The following is a 19165-nucleotide window of genomic DNA, read 5'->3' as shown; positions in this document are numbered from 1 at the left end:
TTCATAAAATAATTTCGATTATCAATTGATCGATGCACTGACGTCACATGACGATCAATGTGGAGGGAGACGCGACTTTGAGCGAGCGATCCACAGAGCGAAAGCGCAATAATGTGTTTATATTTGTTGACAGTGTGGATATAAACAGTGTCGTGTTTGGCAATAACATTGTCATTTTTATCACCGAGGATGTCACGTGATTGACTGTGTACCCCTGTCAACAAGAACCAGCGTTGATGTAAACAATGACAGACGCTTGACCTGATTGACCAAACAATTACTTCGTGCTGTCAGAGCGAACCCATCTACCACAATCCGACATATCCCAACTCTGCAAACATTCGCTGTCCACCATGTGCATGATTTACAACCGATCGTCTCATCGATTCCAGGCCAGGAGAAGGTTGGAACATAACGAGGACTCATGACGTCATGGGGGTTTGTCAGGCAAACGTTTCTATTTTTGACAAATGGCGACGTCACATCCGGGAGTGATGTTGCTTTATAAGAGCCGATGACAGGCGCAACATCAGAATCAAGGAGCGTGGACACGAGCTTGAGCGCTCTTGTGCATTTTAAGGAATTGTCGCATATTTCGCAGAATTGCATTCAAACGCTAATTCCTTTTTTAATTTATGAATTTGTATTGTTGGCAGATTGACAATGCGGATAAGATTTTAAAATATTCATTGTCAGTAAAGAATTGTGTGTTTTAATATTTTTTGTCAATTGCTTAAATTAAAAACATACTCAAAAGACTTTTATTTGTTTTTGGTCGGAGAATAATCTGCGTTTTGTTTTTACAATTTACAAGCCACCGATGTAGAAGTTTGATCTTTTACATAATTAAACTAAAAAAGTTACCAAATTTCTTTCAGTTTGCTTCTTGTGCTTATTAAAAATATAATTCATTTACATGTAATGACGTTAACCCCCTGCAAAAGCATTTTGCTTTGCTTTGCTTATATTATGTGACCAAAGCTTTTTGGGTTAACTTATAAGGGTTAGGGAAAATCTGTGCTAACCCAATGTCATATTTTTGTTTTGACCAGTCTGACACGCCAAGCTCTCCCCACTAATTAAACAAAGCGACCCAGGGAAACCACCACTTTCTTCATATAAGTTCAATTATTCTATTTTTTTCCAGAGATTTGTTTTGCTAAATAAATAAATTGTTGCTAAACATGATTCTGATCAAATCCTCTTTACTCTGGTTCACGATATGGGTCTTTGTTACCATGACATCAGCAGCAGTGCTGCCAGATGCACTCGATGACGACGTGAATAGTTTATTGCTGGCCACAGAAGATAACGCGGATGCAGAAATGAGACTTGTCGACAAACTGGTAAGACCAGATTACATTTTTAGTTCGGTCGGTAACTTTACGCATAGGAAAAAAGATAAAATTAAATTTACAAGATTACATCTATCTATATTTAACTTTCAATAGAAGACGATGTTTAAGCTGAAACGTATAATCAGTTCAGTATGTTTACTATTTGTAGGAAGGCCATTCATCCTGGAGTATTTGCCGCAAGTTATTTCTACTGTAGTTTTCTGTGGTTTAAACCAGATCATTACATAAGTTAATTTTCAATTCAAAATTTTAATTACGCTACAATTAGGTCTACAATGTTCTGAAATTTTTTAATTAGAGCTGGAATTATGTTACAATTAGCTTATTTTCAAATGTAATTAATTACACGAATCAATTGCAACATTTAAATGTTTCAATATTTGTGCTCATCAATGAGTTTTTGCAGTTTGATTTTGACAAGAACAAGTAGAATTGCGTTTCATAAGACCAAGTTGCAACGTAAAATCCCCTTTTGAACCTCAACTAGCAACTTAACAAAAGTTATAATGTAACTTACCAAATGGAATTGTAATTTGGGCCAACATTTTCCGAAATTACAGTTACAAAAACAGCAACAAAAAGTCTCAATTACAATTACATGAAAATGTGTAATTCTTAACATTCAATTACAATTTTGGCGACGCTAGTTTAAAACCGTGACTCTCTGCTTGAAACCTATGCGCAGTCTGCTTCAGGAGGAGACCAAATATATTTACAATCGTAAATGATCCAACTCTGGTACGCACATTGGTAACACCCCACATTCCTGTGGAGGATGTATCGGATTATCATATAAGCGGACAAGAAACTCCATTTACAGCAACAAACCGAATTATACTTTCCTCCTCCATGCAAGTATAAACTTTTCAACTTGTCAATATGTGTCTTTGACGTCACAGTTGTCAAGATTAAACATCACGGCCAAACTGAACCTAGTACCACCTAGTGGATATTCGCAACTAGAAAGAGAAGTTGAAGAAGAGGATTTGGAAGATTTGTTAAGGTGAGAAGAAATTACAATGAACAAATCAAATAAACCCTCTGCAATGCTACTGAGTCTTTTCCGTCATGAATCTGGTGTCTTTGTGGCTTATTTGTCCACGTCACAATCGTCCACAGCGTGCTTGCATTTGAAGTTTGAGGATCCTGGGATGTATTTTTAGTCGTATCCAGGCTTACGATTTCTGGTTTAAAGGGAAGTAGGAATGTCAAACTTATTGACCACCATCAAGCATTTCACTGAGTGTCTTTCCAAAGACGCAGTTTCGTGCTTGGGATAAGCGTCGAACCGACGTCCTCTAGAGCGTCGTACTTTACCGCTCGAGTATACAGCTGTGAAACACCACGAATAGGATTTCACTAGATATGAAAGTGTTTATAAATTCGTAGCAGTAAGTTTTCAAATAAGAATTTGTGCGCTGTAAAAAGTCATTTTTGCATTTTTAGATTCGTATTTTTTTCAAATTTGCTGTAACTGTAAACATTCTGAATTGTAGTGGGTTACTTCAAGTTTGTTTTCGAAATAACTGTATCTTCGTTAATTTCCATAATGTTTGTTTTGTATTTAAGCATAAGGTCGAAAAAGCAACAAGCATTTTCACTCTTGGGTACATATATGTTTGTGATCTTCAACCGCTGTTAAAGTTCTGACTTCATCTTTGGCTTAAAATTTCAAATTTTACCGCAGGATGAAAATTTCAATTGGAGTAAACTGGAAATCTTGCCAAAGTTGTGACGCCGGACTTTGTTTACAAATACAAACTTTCTAATATTTAATGATGGTCTACGTTTCAGATTGATTGGAGACCAATTTGGAGGGGGTGCTATAAACACTTTAGAGTCTGAGCTTCCATCTGTTGTTGAGCAGAAAGCCACGAACATGATCGCTAGGAACGTCCAAGTTCCTAACCTCAGAAGTTTGGCATTCCAGGAACAACCATTGGCAAGTGTGGAAAAACGAAATCCGGAGGGAGAGCTGTTGAAGAACTTGCGGAGACTACGTCGGATCAACAGAGCACGATACCTCCACAACCACATCAAACATTCGGTCTTCCGCCAGCTGGCCCGCTATAAGTAGAAGCATTCAATCGAAACCAGCCTTGGATGTTCAAGCATAAAAGATTTTAAGTTTATCGTCGTTGGTTTTACCGTAGACCTTTATTATAACGCATTGCTTGCATCTCAATGTAACGTTTTTTACGTGCATATTGCACTTTTGTCATCGCTGAGTGAATATGAGATTCAAAATCATCATTCGTACCAAAGGGTTCCCCACCAACCCTGTTATTTAGCAAAATATTGAAGTCAGGTAGCACTGACAACAGCAAACGTTATTTTTTGGCTTTGGGTCTTCATTCTTTTTACCACTATCCAGTGGTTAGATTAGTGCACCTCACAATAATGCTTTGTTTTCACTATTTTCCACGATAATTCTATTCTACTCAAGCGTACAAAAAGCACTACTTGCCCATGAGGACTTGGAAATGCTTACAATATCCGGTTGGTGGCGCTGTCGTACTTCCAACTCACTTATATCTCGACGCAGTCGTGCTATCGGTGCCTCTGTGGCAATCTGCATTTATGGTTCATTTGATACGAATTATGTGTCAGTAAATTTCTTTCTTTCATAAAAGCAATTGTTTGGCGAATCAATCGATTATATTGGTGGGGAATAACCGATGTTCAATTGTAAACAGTTTGTTATTATCGTGAGTGGCGTGTTCAGTGGCAATCGCATTGAATTACGTCCTCTCGTACAAGGAGACCTGGCGCTAAAGAGTATCGCGTCGTCCTGTGTCTACCGCGTCCCATGTTGTCATGTCAGCAATCCCCTGTGCTTGCTCACAACGTAGCAGAGTTAAAAAGTTAAATTTTATTTTGCAAAAACTAAGCTCGCTTTTGGACATCCGAGATCAATATTTATTTAGTTTTGTGCATATATAATTATGTACAATCCTAACCGCTAATTTTGAGTTAAATGCATAAAATTAGTGAATTTAACAAAGTTCAGCTGTGGTGTGCAAACTATATAATAAACAAACTCGGCAAGAACTTAGAAAGCCGCAGATAGTTCGAGCATGATAGGCTATAATCATAACATCAGGCTGCAATGTCTAATGATAGGTTGGATGTTGGAGCAGGTGAGTTCACATGCCAATTGTATCTTGTTTGTTATTTCCACCATGCTCGGTCAACCAACCAACTTATCGTTGGATATTGAGCGACGAAAGTAAAGTCTCGCCAACCACGTGACCGCATGTCATTCCTTCCGCTTGGAAAGCGCGGGTTTGAAAAAGCATCAAAGTTTGGAATCCAATCAGGTGATTGGGTTTGGATTCGGGATTGAATTCCAACTTGGTTTGCCTGTTTTTGCATGTTCGATTTATCAAGAAAGTTTAGATTTTAGAGCTACTGTATTTCGTTTCAAATTGAGGTTTTAGACGTAAAATATTTCATAGCTTGGAACATTGCTTTATGCTTCAACCCCAAAACAGATTCAAAGCATTCAAAACAATTCTGAATAGTGTAAGAAGCCTTGTTACTTACGCAGCAACTTTTTATTAGCTTCATTTTTAATAATCAGAAATACAGCGACATGTTGATTGATTGAATCTTTATCCTCGGACTGGAAAAGCTTTTTCGAGGACTTTATCCTGGTAGCTTCACATACTTGTAGAGGCTTTGAATCACTGACGCAGGCCCGGTCACCGAGATTGACAGAATGAAGTTTCCGATTGTTGTTGAAGTCTTGTTGCTGGGGAATTATTCCATCCATTAGATGCCGCTGAATGGAGAGCAGTCCTTTACGTGCGTTGCTCAAGCGTACAACCCGAGGGTCGAACCAGTGCCGCTTGATCTTGAAGCTTCTTCGTTCACAAAGTTACGCACTAACCAACTGAGCTATCGGGGTGAAGCCAACAACTAATGGTTGGTTTCATTTATTTACAGGTTGCATTTTAACTGAATAGCGCCAGTGAACAATAACATCCAATGGGTAAGTATGTCAGAGGAAGACAATTCACTTGTTTACAATAAGCTAGGCTACGCTAATAAAATATACCGTATTTTATGTTTTTAAAAAGAAACATTTAAAATAAAAATGTAATGAATGCTGCAAGCAAGTCGAAAAGAAGAAGAAAGCCGCTTTTACATCTGTGTAATATTTATAAAACGAAAAAAGCACAAAAAACAATATTATTTTGGTGCACAAGCGGTTTCGAATGAAATAGTTTGATCCGGTACTTTCTTCTTTTTCAAAACGAAAAAGTTTTATTAGAAATTGGAATCAATTATTTTGCAACAGCAGAAATAACTTGTCAGGGTGCTACAGATTGTTCAACTTAATCTGCGTATCACATAAAAATAACACAAAGTCATTGCTTTAAGCTGCCAGTCAGATTCACTCATAAATGACACAAACTTGCATGTCTGCCACAGAATGCCATTCAACGATACCGCTGTACATGTAGTGCTGCCAGTTATGTGATATGAGCAGACAAAAAGAATGATATATTAAGACAGAGGTGTGCAACGTGCGGCCTGCGGGCCAAATGCGGCCCGCGAAGATATGCCAATTTTGAATGATGCGCGGCCCGCGAAACGTGTTTATAATTTAGTTTAGTCTGGTAGGCCTACGTGTGAACAATTTATTGTGGATTGTGGAGTGGATTATTGTAGCCTACTGTAGATTTAGCACCTTCTGTTAACCATTTTAGAAATCTCCCACCGGCGACCGCAAATCCATTGTATTTAATCATTTGGAACGTAAAAATGTATTGTCACATAAAAGGCTTTATGAACAAATTACGACTTTGCAAAGCTCACATAGCCTACAGACCAAGCCCGCAACCAGGGGGGGGCATTAGGGGCATTTGCCCCCCCCGAAATTTTTTGAAAATTTTTTAAGCGTTTTATGCAGTATGAAATGTAGGCCCTACTATGCGTCGTACACGTACAGCCATACTGTAGGGTACCCGGACATTTTGTCGAAAGGACATTTTGCCGAAAGGACATTTTGCCGAAAGACATTTTGCCGAATAGACATTTTTTCGAAACTCATTTTGCCGAAAGACTAATTGCCGAAAGGACTAAATGCCGATTAGACAAATTGGCGAAATTATAGAATTCGGTAATTAGTCCTGTCGGCAAAATGAGTTTCGGCAAAATGTCCTTTCGGCAAAATGTCTTTCTGCAAAATGTCTTTCGGCAAAATGTCCGTGCACGTACTGTGGAGTGTAGACTACCGTATCGAAACCGAAAGTAGGCTACGCTGGTTGGAAGCTATGCTAACAATTTTGTTCGATAAATTAGGCTGGCATCCTCATTATCTGCTTCGTTAGCGTATACATAATGTCAGCATCCATCATCACCATAAAAAGCGTTTAAAAACAACTAAATAATTCGAGATCAAAAGCAGCTGCGATAGCTTGGTGAATAAGCTGCTCAGTTGGGCTTAGGCATTTGTAAATCTGATTTTAAATGAATTCTTGAAAGTGAAAGGCCAGCAAGTGCGATTGATGCGGTGTCAGCAATAGAATCCCAAAAAGAGTTTTATCCAAACATTTACAAACTCTTGATAATTTTGGCTACACTTCCGGTCACAATTGCTTCTGCAGAAAGAACATTTAGCTGTCTACGACGCTTGAAAAGTTACCTTAGAAGCACTATGGGGCAGGACAGGCTTTCTGGACTAGCTCTCATGCAAATCCATCGTAGCCTACTCGAATTCCAAGCGCGGAATTGGTGTTAAACGAACTTGCCAAATCAAGTAGAAAGTTAGACATTATGCTCTAAATTAAAATGTCATTTTTGCATTTGCAAAGTCAACTTCTGTGGGCCTACAAACATAAAAACTTGTTGAGCCAACAAAATGTTTCAGGATTGTAATTTGTAATTACCGTGTTGAGTTTATTCATATGTATCTGTTCGTTTATGTTGATGTAAATATATGTTATTGATTAATTTATGACTCCAGTCGTGCCAATGCAGTTCGTAGCCTACAGATGTTGTATTTTATTTGTAACCGACTGAACACATTACTGTGATATCGTAATTTTCTTCCTTGGGTAGTCATAGCTAAATGAGAAAAGGTTACAAAGGCTAGTTTCCTTTAATGCTGTACTAAACAAAAACGTGATTGACATAAGCTATGACCACTGAACCGTAGCATGGTAGTGCCACACACTCTATCAATGGGCGTGGACATTAACATAAAAATGTCACAATGCATCATTTTAATGTTTGTTCTTTGATAAAAATTAAATGCCCCCCCCGAAAATATTTGCTGGTTGCGGGCCTGCTACAGACAGAAAATTTTTCCACTTTCTAACTTTGAGAGACTATGGAATGCATCCTGAGAAGATAACTGAATCTGCAGACCAACTTGAAAAATTGTTGTATGAATTTTTGGCTCGTTTCAAGGACTTCAAATCTCATGAACATTTGTTTGGTATATTCGCTTCGCCATTCAACACAGACATTGACAAAGCACCAGCTGATATCCAACTTGAACTGATTGATCTTCAAGAGAAAACGGATTTGAAAGTAAAGTATTCAGAAATGAATCTTGGCGATTTTTACCGAAAACATCTTAACCAAGGCGACTTTCCACATTTGAAAAAAGTTATGGTTTCAAAAATGGCTCTTTTTGGCTCAACGTAGGCCTATTTGTGCGAACAATTTTTTTCTAAAATGGTCGTTATAAAATTTCCCTATCGATCGCTTCTGACAGACGAACATTTGGAAAATGGACTTCGAATTGCGAGCACTTCCATTAAAGTAAATTGGGAAAATGCAGTCGGGAAAAAAAACAGCTGCAAATTTCTCACTGAACTGAAAATAAAGTCGATGTGACAATAAATTTGAACAGCAGTTTTCTTTAGAAAATTATGCGTCTTGACTTATGCGTCTTGACTTGATTATGTTAAATAAACGTGCGGCCCGTGGTTTCGCCCAGTTATTTATATCTGGCCCTCCTGTAATAAAGGTTGCACACCCCTGTATTAAGATATTCACATTCATCATATCCGCAATGCTTGTCAGAAAAAATTAAATTGCAAATTCAGTTCTTAGTTCTAGACAGTATGAAGAGTCGCTTCTATTACGAATCATCTAAAATAAACATCAGCAACTCAAAAACATATCATTAAAATGTTTACTTCGTTCACAAAGTTTATAATACGGCTAACAATAACAAGCTGAAGTTACTACGACAGGTTGCTGGTGAATTGTGGCCAAATTGTGGTTCTCATAATCCACTTCATTGAAAACCTTCAATCAAAGATGCATTGAAGTGAGCGGCATTAACGTTAAAAAAACATAAGAAACAATCTATGAAACGTGAACACAAAGTACAAGGGTAGGAACAACTTTCACTTCATTATGCTTCAAATGGCTATACAAGCTTAGTGTCACCATCTTTTGATTTTGAAAGTCAATTTCCTTTGAAAAGTTTCATTGAAATAAAGGCAGCCAGGCAGCTACTCAAATGTTTAGAAAGCCGGTTATAAATTTATTATTCTCTTCTTCGGATCATTCCATTGATACAATTAGACACAGCCGGAATATAAGTCTTCCCTGAGCAGCAAGAACGAACTATCCTGTTATACGTGTTCCCACCGCAGCATCCAACCAATGCCCCCCTGGAAGAAAGTTAACTTAGTTAAAAGCAGACATGCTGAGGAATGTGATTATTCGAAAGTGTTATTGAAATTTACTAGAAATAATTACAATGTGTTTTGTTCAATCGACAACCACGTTGGAAGAAAATACCATACAATTTCAAATTGTGTCAGAAACACCCATCACTAGTCATGACGCCTTTTTCTCGAAATGTGTTTCGATTTATTCTGGCCACAAGAGTTTCAATACAAGTCTTAAATTGGTCATCTTCATAACTTTATAGTTTTGAGACGTAGGCCAAACATCATGGCCATGCAAACATTTTTTTTTTGTAAAACGAGGCATCGCTGTAATTGATGAAGAATTTTGTTGCATCTTATCTGTAACATCATTAGTCAACTTGGGAAAAATCAAGCAATAGTTTTGTATTTCCAAGTTGATCCTGCAAACCTAGTAGATATTCTCTTCGTTGAACCGGAATAACAACAAAGCTTCTTTTTATGTGTCGCATCTACATTAGGCTGGCGCAAATCTCGAAAAAAAATTTTCATTTTTATTTTTTGTCAGTTTGGAATATTGTTCCTTTTGATAATTGTATCTCCTACACCAAATTTCACAAAAAAATATTAACGTTTGACCCTGGTTCACCTGGTTTGAATTTTTTCAAAATATTGAATTTTCGCTTATCCCTGAAACTGCTCGCCTGCTATCTTTTAATGCACTCTAGCATCTGGATCAGTGGTTCTCAACCTTTTTGACCCACGGACTATTCTCAAGCTCGCCTATATATCCGCGGACTCAAGCTATATATTAACGAAAAATAGTTTTTTTTTTATTTCTATCCAAGAGAGTTTAATACGGTATCAACGAAGGAAGCAAGCACTGTTTTTCACTCAACACACACTCAATGAGAGCCTTGTCCTTGAACTTGCTTGACAAGTTTATCGAATTCCGGAATTATGGTTGTCAGTGCACATCTGATGTCATCTTCCGGTTGAAGTCTATTGCGATACTTCGTTTTGATCATCGTCAGAGTTGAAAAGCCAGATTCACACAGGTACGGTATGTGGTTGGAAATGGCAAAAGAGCTGTTGCAGCTTGCTTGCAAAGATCTGAAAGACTAAGTTCCATCGACTGCAAATTTGCCCAAAATTGAGTCAAAGAAGCCTTTTTAAACTTGTCTTTCCACATCTGTCGGCTTTGCAATTCAAGCAACTGTTCAGCAATGCAGTCCATATCTGAATGAAGTTCTAGCGCTGACACCTGAAAAGGATTCCGAACCCAATTAAAGATCCTGCAATAATCGTTGGAAGGAATATAACGATCCAATTCAGAAAGAAATGTGTTGAAGTGCTCAAGAAAGATGGGAAGAATGACGCCCAAATTGATATCTTTCTCTTCCACAAATAAGTTCAATCCTGGGAAAGCAGCTAATCTCCAACTTTTCATTCGATGCATCCACAGCTTTATTTTACGTTTGAATGCATCAATACTTTCCAAAACATCAAAAAATAGTTTCTCTTTTCCTTGCATAGAACTATTCAGTTGGTTTACATGGCTGAAAACATCGGCCAAAAATAGCAACTTTGCAATCCATTCATCATCACGAAAGCGATCAGCAAGTTCATGATTTTGCTCTTTTAAAAAGGCATGGGTTTCCTCTTTAAGAGTAGCCACTCTCTCAAGCACCTTTCCTCGTGACAACCAACGAACAGTTGAATGGAACAGAAGCCCACTGAGTTCCGCTCCCATTTCGTCACACAAAGCACGAAATAAGCGAGTGTTCAAAAGACGAGATTAAATATAATTTACCACAGATACAACCTCTTTGAAAACTATGGCAAGATTTTCTTGTATTTCTTTTGTTCCCAAATTTTCTCTGTGGAGAAGACAATGAACAACCGAAATGTTATTGTTTTTCTTTTACACAAAACTCATGAAGCCTTTCTTACTTCCCATCATGGCTGGAGCACCATCACCACAAACAGACACGCAATTAGACCACTCAAGCTGATGTTCTTCAAAGAAGTAATCCACTTTCTTGAATATTTCTTCTCCTGTGGTATTTTTAGCAAGTGGACGGCAAAACAGAAACTGCTCAACGAAATCATTTGTGTCAAAATATCGCACAAACATCATGAGCTGTGCATCACTTCCGATATCGGTTGTCTCATCCAGTTGCAAACTAAATCTTTCACAGCATCTTATGGCAGCGATTGTTTATTGCAGAACATTTCTTGAGAGTTCTTCGATACGCCGCTTCATGGTGTCGTTTGACAAAGGAACCATTTCCAGTTTGTTAGCAACAGCATCACCACACATTATCCTGGCCATTTCAACAGATGCTGGTTTAATCAAATTTTCTCCAGCTGTGTGAGGTGCTTTTGCACAAGCGATTTTCCATGCAACCGCAAAAGAAGCACACACTGCATGACTGTGAGAATATACTATCCCTCCCCAAGCAGTTGGGCGATCAATGCGACTTCGCTTCACCTGATGCTCTTTTTCTTTAAATACTTCAAGAGATTTGTTAACAAAATTTCCATGGTTTGATTCTAGGTGCCGACGAAGTTTCGTGTCCTTTAAAGAGCTGTGAGCTAAGACTGTACTCCAAGCACAACACACACTGCGGCCTCACTTCTCCATTCACCTCAATCGAAGTAAATCCAAGCTTCAAGTATTCATCATTACATGCAAAAACTTGTTTTCTTTTAGCCATTTTAAGTAATTCTGTCTGAGACTGTTCACCAGGCATCTAATCTAAAACTGACTGTGTTCTCACCGGTAGAACACAGTCAGTTTTAGAATTTTAGCCAATTTATTATGACATCACAAAGATAAAGTTGGTGAATTAGGAGCATTTTACGTTTTATTTGTAATACAATATGAGCTGACTACTAGCAAAAGCAACTGTGCTCGCGGACTCATTCAGGCCCTTCCGCGGACTCATTTGAGTCCGCGGACTCAGGGTTGAGAAACACTGATCTGGATGGACACAATCAGAGGCAGTAACACAAACTTGTAGTAAGCAAAGTGGTTTAATTAGCAACCCTATGAACACTGGACACGTGTATTACTCTCAAAATGTCGAATTCTACCACATTTCAGACATGATTTTCTTTGTGCACCCTTCACTGTAGTAAATATCTACTGCTTTCAGTTTCTTGAATCATTTGACGATGTTTATCGATTTTCACAGGCCAACAAAACTTTTTTTTATGTAAAGGCAGAACATGTGAGAGTCATTTTAAGGTATTTCGAGGCCCCTGATTCTGAAAATGCGCCAAGTTTTCTCGAATTGGCTCTAGTTTTTGAGTTACAGCAAAAATATTTTTTTTGCAATTTTGAGCCCCTATAGATTTAACGTCGTGTCGTTTACTACATAGACAAAACTTGAAGTAATCCCAGGCACATTTCTGAGTTGTATAAACGCTGTTTGGAACCAATCACGTTGATTACAACCCAAACAAACAGCTATTTAACGTTTACTGGCCTAGTAGCCTAACAATCAAACTATGATGTGAAGTAAGCCTGAGGATACAAGATGTAGAATATATAACTTGCGTTTTGCATTAATATATTTGTTGACTTCAACAGTATCAGACTTACTAAGTAAGCTACTAAGTACAAACAAAATGCATACATTGTTTTGCTTAACAAACTATACAAATAAGCAAAACAAAGCTATCGATGAACAAACGCAACTTTTTATTGTGATTGGCCTACTGAGCAACACCCATCAAGGTACGAAGGCCATTTATATAATTACAGAATACAAAGTTATGTTCTTCAGTAAAGTAGCTGCTTAGAATTTTATCCTTGCTGCGGAAGAACGTAATGTTGGCCTTGGAGTCAAGAATGCCATGTTGATCGAGATGAGGAGCCAAGATTGCAGCTACCACTTTTGATAGCTAAATCTTTAACTACTAGCCTACAGTAGGTGGTAGAAATGGTTTTGAGAAAAAAACTTGACCTTGCTCCAAAATATTACTGAAGGTCTTGAGGTTACTCTCAGTCATGCCCGTTTTCCTATTGTTTCAAGCAAATCACCACTTGAAACTAGAGAGGGGAAAAAAACAGAAATAGCAACGTCCATGCAATGACTGCCTTGCACACTCCATGTAAACATGATGTTCCAACTTCCTTCGAACATCCTCACCGTGCAGAAGTATCAATTTTCATGGTGATTCCACGGCTCTCTTTATACCATGGCACTCTATAACTTTTTAGCCTTGAGCCCAGAAACGGGTTTGAGTGCAATGTTTGCATACTTTATAGGAGGAACCCAGAACTTATTTTGATCACCCAGCTTCATGTCAAAGTAATAATAATAATAATGCTTGTTTTTATATAGCGCTGTATCTATCGCAGAATGCGTTGCTCCTTTGAGTTGCCTCATGCAGCAAAATATATCTGGGTTGTTTGTACAGCATCCTACTTGTCAAAGGCATATTTTATTAGCCTATATATGCCAGAAAAAAACTTCTTGCAGCAAAGACTTGGCCTTAGCAAAGGCTTAGAATAAAATTTCATTTGTACGGTATCCATTTCAGTAGGCCTACTGATTCACAACTGTTTTCATTGAGTATTTATGTCTAGCTTACGTTAAACACAGTTCATTTCAACCTTTGCTTGTGTTTCGCACTTTCGTGCAATATGAACCAATTGAACTAGACAAGTGCAATTATGACATCATAATGCTAAACAGGGCTGAAAATAAGTAATTTGCTAATTGAAAGCTTTTGAGAAACGAATTCAAAAATATTTTAATTGTAGAATATCTCGAAAACTAGAGCCAATTCGAAAAAACTAAGTGCATTTTCGGAATCAGGGGCCCTGAAAATGACTCTCATATTTTGTGCCAAAATTTCTTTGTCGATTTATAGCCTATGTTATAGATTCACTGACTGCGAAAAGGCTGTAAAATCAACTAAAATGACACTAAAATTATGCACTATTAGTGACTCTTAGACTTGGAGTAGGGTGAAGATGTTCCACGCGGAAGTTAACAGAGGAAGTGACGTCAACATCACGTGGTCAAATTTTGAGAAATCGCCTCTTCAGATACTGCTAAACCACTTCGAAATTTACTAATTTTTCAGAAAAATTCAGAATTTCTTCTTGGGTGAACCAGTGCCGGTCTTAGTGTATTTCGGGCCCTGTGCGGAATATGATTTGCGGGCCCCAATGACAATGATCCAATTCAGTAGCGTAGCTGGGGAGGCCTATTTTGAAAGGGGAGGGGTTGGTTTGACGGTCGGCGGCGAAGACACCCAGTGGCGGGGGGTCTGGGGGGCCTCCCCCAGAAAATTTTGAAAAATTACTTTGAATTTGGGGCATTCTGAGAGCTTGTTCAAAATTTGGGTATGAATATTAGGCTACTGTAAAATGGTGCTGTCCAGTGGCATAGCAAAAGGATAAGATCGTGCATTCTTGGGCATTTTTTGGAAATAAAGCTATGTTGAGTCTAGATGCAACCTATTTCGTCCCCTGAAAAATTCGTACCCTGATTTCGTACCCTGAAATCGGAGTTAACAAAATCAAATTTCGTCCCCTGAAAAGATCGAGAGAAATTTGAAGTGTTTGCGGCAACTCCGATCAGCAATTTCGGCTATGTTGTTTTTTTTTCTCGATGTTTTCAGGGGACGAAATAGGTTGCACCCATTGAGTTTTTCTTGTTGCTAATTTCTTTGTCGAACTCACTTGTTGAATTTTTCTATTGGAAATGACAAAATTACTGCATTTTCTGAGCAAATTGCGGGCCCCCTAATTTGCGGGCCCTGTGCGATCGCACGGTTTGCACACCCCAAAGACCGGCACTGGGTGAACCAGGGTCAAAGGTCAAAACTTAACAAAAATTTTTAGTTTACAAATATCAGTGAGCAAAATGGAGCATTATTCCAAACTGACAAAAATTTTAAAGAACATCAAGGAAATTGAGCCACCCTAATCTACATGTTGTGGAACGTAAAGGCTTCTCATTCCCCAGAGAAATGGTTTGCCTCGCAAGTAGGCTATGGTTGGTACTTTGCAACAATATCCTTGTCCGGTTGGCCACGACACAAGTAGTCCGATGATGCTCTCTTGTAGTCCGACGATGCTCTCTTGGTATAAAAAGCTGTCGATAAAACTCCGGAGGGTAATGAGGATCAAACTATCTTTTTGCTTTCCATGTATCATTTATATTATTATTGTCTGACTGCCCATCGAAGAAATGCAAATGCTTGTTTTGCTTGGTTAATGCAGAGTGGTTAGATCAAGTGGGATTCTTTTTAAAAAGGTTAAAATGACCAAACGTGGGTTGGCTCCGGAAAACCCTTTTGTTTAACCTATAATACATACGTCATAATGATGCTTCCGCAGCAAGCCGCCTTCCCAGGCACAAAGAGGCGCGATCCACAGCATTGTTGCAAGGAGTTCACTTCTCTTGAACTAAATTAAGTTATAGCAGTTTAGCAACTCAGACAAGATCATTTTACTATGGTTTGAGTTGGAAATGTTTTACGAGCAAATAATTAAAATTTGAAAGCGCATAAAACTAAGAAGCAACATGGTTGGAACGACTGTTGGTCAATCTAATAAAAAATAAAGAGCCCAAAATGTAGAAACTAAACTCGTGTCCAGCAAACAAACTTTCGAAAACTAAACTGTTTCATACATAAAAGTGTTCACTTTTATAACACTGCTTCTACATTTTGGGCTCTTTATTTTTTGATTACCGGTACATAAAGCTGAATTCATCGATTTAGTTCAGGGGTCGCCAACCTACGGCCCGCGGGCCGAAACCGGCCCGCGAACTGATTTCATCCGGCCCGCCACGTGCTGCGGAAATAATTTGTACATTTTTCCACCAAGCAGTCTACATGTTGGTATTGTTGGTGTTCTGTTTTTATCATTAGGCCACCACAAATGGGGACAGCCCAGGCCAAACTTGGAAAGATGTAAGGTTTTTTTCGTGAGCACGATGCCCTGTAGTGTATCACAGCAGGGGATAACTTTTCCAGCAACCTTTCGATTTTCATCACAACTTTGCTATTCCACCGCTGACTTTGTTATTTATTGTGCTCAATTCAAGTCAATGGAGATTCTAAATAGTTGTATATCTTTTCGCAATTTGCATCTGGCCCGCAGCTGTTAATCTCGCAGCAATCCGGTCCTCAGAGAAAAAAGTTTGGTGACCCCTTGACTTAGTTAAATACTTCCTAGCGAGGGTGTCATCTCATTCTGAGAGGTCGTTTGTTTAACCCAAGGACCCATCGAGCATATACACATTACGTTCAATATTTTATTGCAGTGGGATATTGGTTGTTAGATTAAGGCTAGAGTGAGAAGATATTTGTTAAATATCAAATTGTTTCAAAGAACAAATATTTTCTGCGATTTCCACTAATCCCAGAGAAGATAAACCCCTTGAGGTAGTTTCATGTTTTTCCTCATCACTTTGTAGACCACGTGACCAAGCATCACTATTCGGCGAGCACGTGACTAAGCAACCACTAGATTCGCTAATGATGAATGACGTCATTGTGTCAATCGAGGAACAGGCAGCTTCTAATGAATTATTATAGTAATGCGATATATCTCGTTTATGCTCTTTCCGCACAAATGTAACGTCCATACCGACCACAACTCTTCAAACAGCTGCACTGTCGCTCGATATGGTTTTTGGAGGTTTAGAAAATAAAACTTGACCTACTTGAGCCTTCCATTGCAGCAAGTGAAAATGTCCGAGTCATATGGGTTCCTACCGCATTTGTTTATTGTTCCCCCTCTGTCTGCTGAATGGCCCGACCCAGATGATTGTGTGGTGGATCCTATGGCGAAAGTTCGCTTTTCTATAATAACAAAGAATGACAAAAATCACAGCAAGTTTCAGCTTGGTTCTTTTGAAGCAGTTAGGTAAGTTTACAAATCATTTCTGTAGCGGTGTAGTCTGATATGATTAGAGACGAACCGACTTTCAGGAAAAGCTTTAATCGCGATATAGTCGGCTAGTTCAGTTGCACCTCGCATCTCTGGCTCTTGTCATGCACATTTTTTATTAAGTTGCACAATCACTGATGTGCAGTAGGATGGTGGCACTTCAGAATCATGGCACAGGTGCTATGAGCGTGAAGCGTCATGGTCGGGAAACCTCCCTTTAATTGTGCAACTTCTTGTGAAAAATGGAGCGCTCTTCCTGGCTATCAGTGCAAGGCTGAGCACTCAGAAGTAGTAGTACAATAAACGGTGTTTATCGCTGTCAATTTTTGCTACAATCGGCGGCCGAGAAACATGTAGGCTACAACTTGTTGTTAATTATTTGTCCCATTGTTTTCATTCTCGTTTGGTGAAATTGCACGTAACCTGTATACCGCAGTCTGCAGGCTAGCTTGGTGTAATGTGACTGGGAGTAACACCAATCAAAACATTTCTTTTTCAATAAAAAATCCATTTTTTTTTGGAAGCAAGTGTCACTTGATCAAGTAATCGCTGTGGATCTGCTATCGCGGCTGCGTCAATTGTAGGCTACGTGTTGTCTCGCAAAGGAAACATTGTATTTGCCGTGGACAGAAAAGTTTTGTTAATCGAAGCAATCAATTGAAGATGCAGCAAAACAATAATCAGGAGCCACGCGTGGACGTCGCTACACGACTCTCGCACAACCAACAATAACATCACGTGACAATGACAAACGTGAGAATTGTAACAAATCGCCACGCTCCAGTAAACTCATTTGAGCAGGGGGAATGCAGTGCCAGATACCAAAAGTTCGAGACAACTTTAATTGCGTCAAAATACAGGAGAGCTCAAAGTTGTAGTGTGACTAATTTCTACTTTGATGTTGATCATGTAATTAAACAGCTGGCAAGCAGCAACGTAATCCAGCGATAAAGAAGTGTCGAATCCGCCACTAGATGTCATGGTTTAAATTACCAGTGCTAATAGACCTGTGCAATTGTGCTAATAATACAGATCCGGTTGCTGCAATTTGTTGCCATCGATGATTCAGGCAGAAAGCTTAGAATCAAAAACATTAATTTTATACCGTTGCAACGCTTCTAAGTAGTTGATAACTACACATCTATGCTACTGGTGTCATCTTGTATCTATTGCACCGGAGGGGCATTCCGCCATTTTGTTCCGCAATGAGCGTCATGTGATTGTTCGACTCAAATCTGTTCGCATCTTTATGTAAAAGCCGTACAAAAACTATAAATTATTTTTTGACCCAGCTTTGATCACTTCAAGTTTCTTATTTATCTTTTAACTTGTGCGGGCTGCCGTGCCATTGGGCTGCTGTGCCATTGGGCTGCAGTGCTATCATCTATTCTGTTATTGCCCAATTTTTCTCAGCCAAGCACTAAACAATCTGCGGCTACATCATTAAAACATTATACTTATAGAAAAAGTAAAAGCGCGAACCTGGTCCGGGCGGACATGGTCCAGGGAAAAGGGACACGTCGTCTACGGCTATGGCGCTAGTTGGAGGAATTCCCGTGGTTGCTTGGAACTCAAACTAAATGAAACATCACACGAGGGATAGAAAGATTAAAGTGGCCGAATATACTTCGGACGGGTATCAACTATTTAATGTTTTGCTTAATTCTTCAACACAATCGTAAAAAAATTATTTCAAACTTAAAAGCCTTTTCTTTTTATCAAAAACCATAATTCTTGAAAATTTATTGCACCGCTCGTTTCTATTGATTAGATTCACTTTAAATTGTACAAATTCTACTTTTCAGGTGCAATGGATATGACTTCTTACATCACAGTGATGTCACACTCACGTAAACTTCACTTGTGAAACCAAAGTGAGTTGGTGACGTCACTGTTGCGGTCATTTCTTTCCAGTCTCTTCCATCTTCACTTTGTTGACCTAACAATTGAAACAATATAACTTGATTTAGTTTTTATGTTTTGAAATTGATTTTTTAATGACCTTGTTGTACTATTTTTAACCAATTGACGTTTTCTCAAGATACTCTAGTGAATTTTTGATGTGACTATGCGATAGTGCATACAGGTTTGTAATTTAAGAAAACTAAAACTTTCTCGCCTCTCTTTGACCCCACTAAGAAGAGCACTGGCGACGAGGATCCATCTCCTCTCCCAGGAGTCCAAAATACCTTCAGCGAACCCATTCCATTTCCATACATCAAATACCTTTCAAGAAAACAAAAACATCGTACAAAAATGGTATT

The 19165-nt window shown here is 38.6% G+C and overlaps 2 protein-coding genes across 2 annotated transcripts; one reads left to right on the top strand and one right to left on the bottom strand.

Moving 5' to 3' along the window:
* The first annotated feature begins 1154 nt into the window (after positions 1–1154).
* Positions 1155–4398, top strand: LOC145786782 (uncharacterized). Its single transcript, XM_082598523.1, has 3 exons — positions 1155–1346; positions 2258–2361; positions 3153–4398. Exons 1-3 carry the CDS (start codon positions 1185–1187, stop codon positions 3433–3435), a joined length of 549 nt encoding a protein of 182 aa, XP_082454649.1. The 5' UTR covers positions 1155–1184; the 3' UTR covers positions 3436–4398.
* A 4384-nt stretch (positions 4399–8782) lies between these two features.
* On the bottom strand, positions 8783–18835 carry LOC145786350 (uncharacterized). The gene is made up of 5 exons (XM_082597992.1): positions 18752–18835; positions 18384–18477; positions 16675–16813; positions 15321–15410; positions 8783–8998 (listed from the first exon to the last, which is right to left on the bottom strand). The coding sequence occupies exons 1-5, from the start codon at positions 18803–18805 to the stop codon at positions 8872–8874; spliced, it is 504 nt and encodes a 167-aa protein (XP_082454118.1). The 5' UTR covers positions 18806–18835; the 3' UTR covers positions 8783–8871.
* Positions 18836–19165: the final 330 nt, after the last annotated feature.

The sequence above is a fragment of the Aplidium turbinatum genome, chromosome 17, assembly GCF_918807975.1.
Source record: "Aplidium turbinatum chromosome 17, kaAplTurb1.1, whole genome shotgun sequence".
In the NCBI taxonomy this organism is placed as follows: domain Eukaryota; kingdom Metazoa; phylum Chordata; class Ascidiacea; order Aplousobranchia; family Polyclinidae; genus Aplidium; species Aplidium turbinatum.
This window is presented reverse-complemented; position numbering and strand designations above follow the sequence as displayed.

Excerpts from the sequence above, each read along its gene's own strand:
- LOC145786782 (XM_082598523.1), top strand. The coding sequence starts at position 1,185 with ATGATTCTGATCAAATCCTCTTTACTCTGGTTCACGATATGGGTCTTT. Across the intron at positions 1,347-2,257 it reads TGAGACTTGTCGACAAACTG|TTGTCAAGATTAAACATCAC; the intron begins GTAAGACCAGAT and ends TTGACGTCACAG. Across the intron at positions 2,362-3,152 it reads GATTTGGAAGATTTGTTAAG|ATTGATTGGAGACCAATTTG; the intron begins GTGAGAAGAAAT and ends TCTACGTTTCAG.
- LOC145786350 (XM_082597992.1), bottom strand. The coding sequence starts at position 18,805 with ATGACCGCAACAGTGACGTCACCAACTCACTTTGGTTTCACAAGTGAA. Across the intron at positions 18,478-18,751 it reads GTTTCACAAGTGAAGTTTAC|TTTGAGTTCCAAGCAACCAC; the intron begins GTGAGTGTGACA and ends TGTTTCATTTAG. Across the intron at positions 16,814-18,383 it reads ACCATGTCCGCCCGGACCAG|AAAAGCGAACTTTCGCCATA; the intron begins GTTCGCGCTTTT and ends TTGTTATTATAG.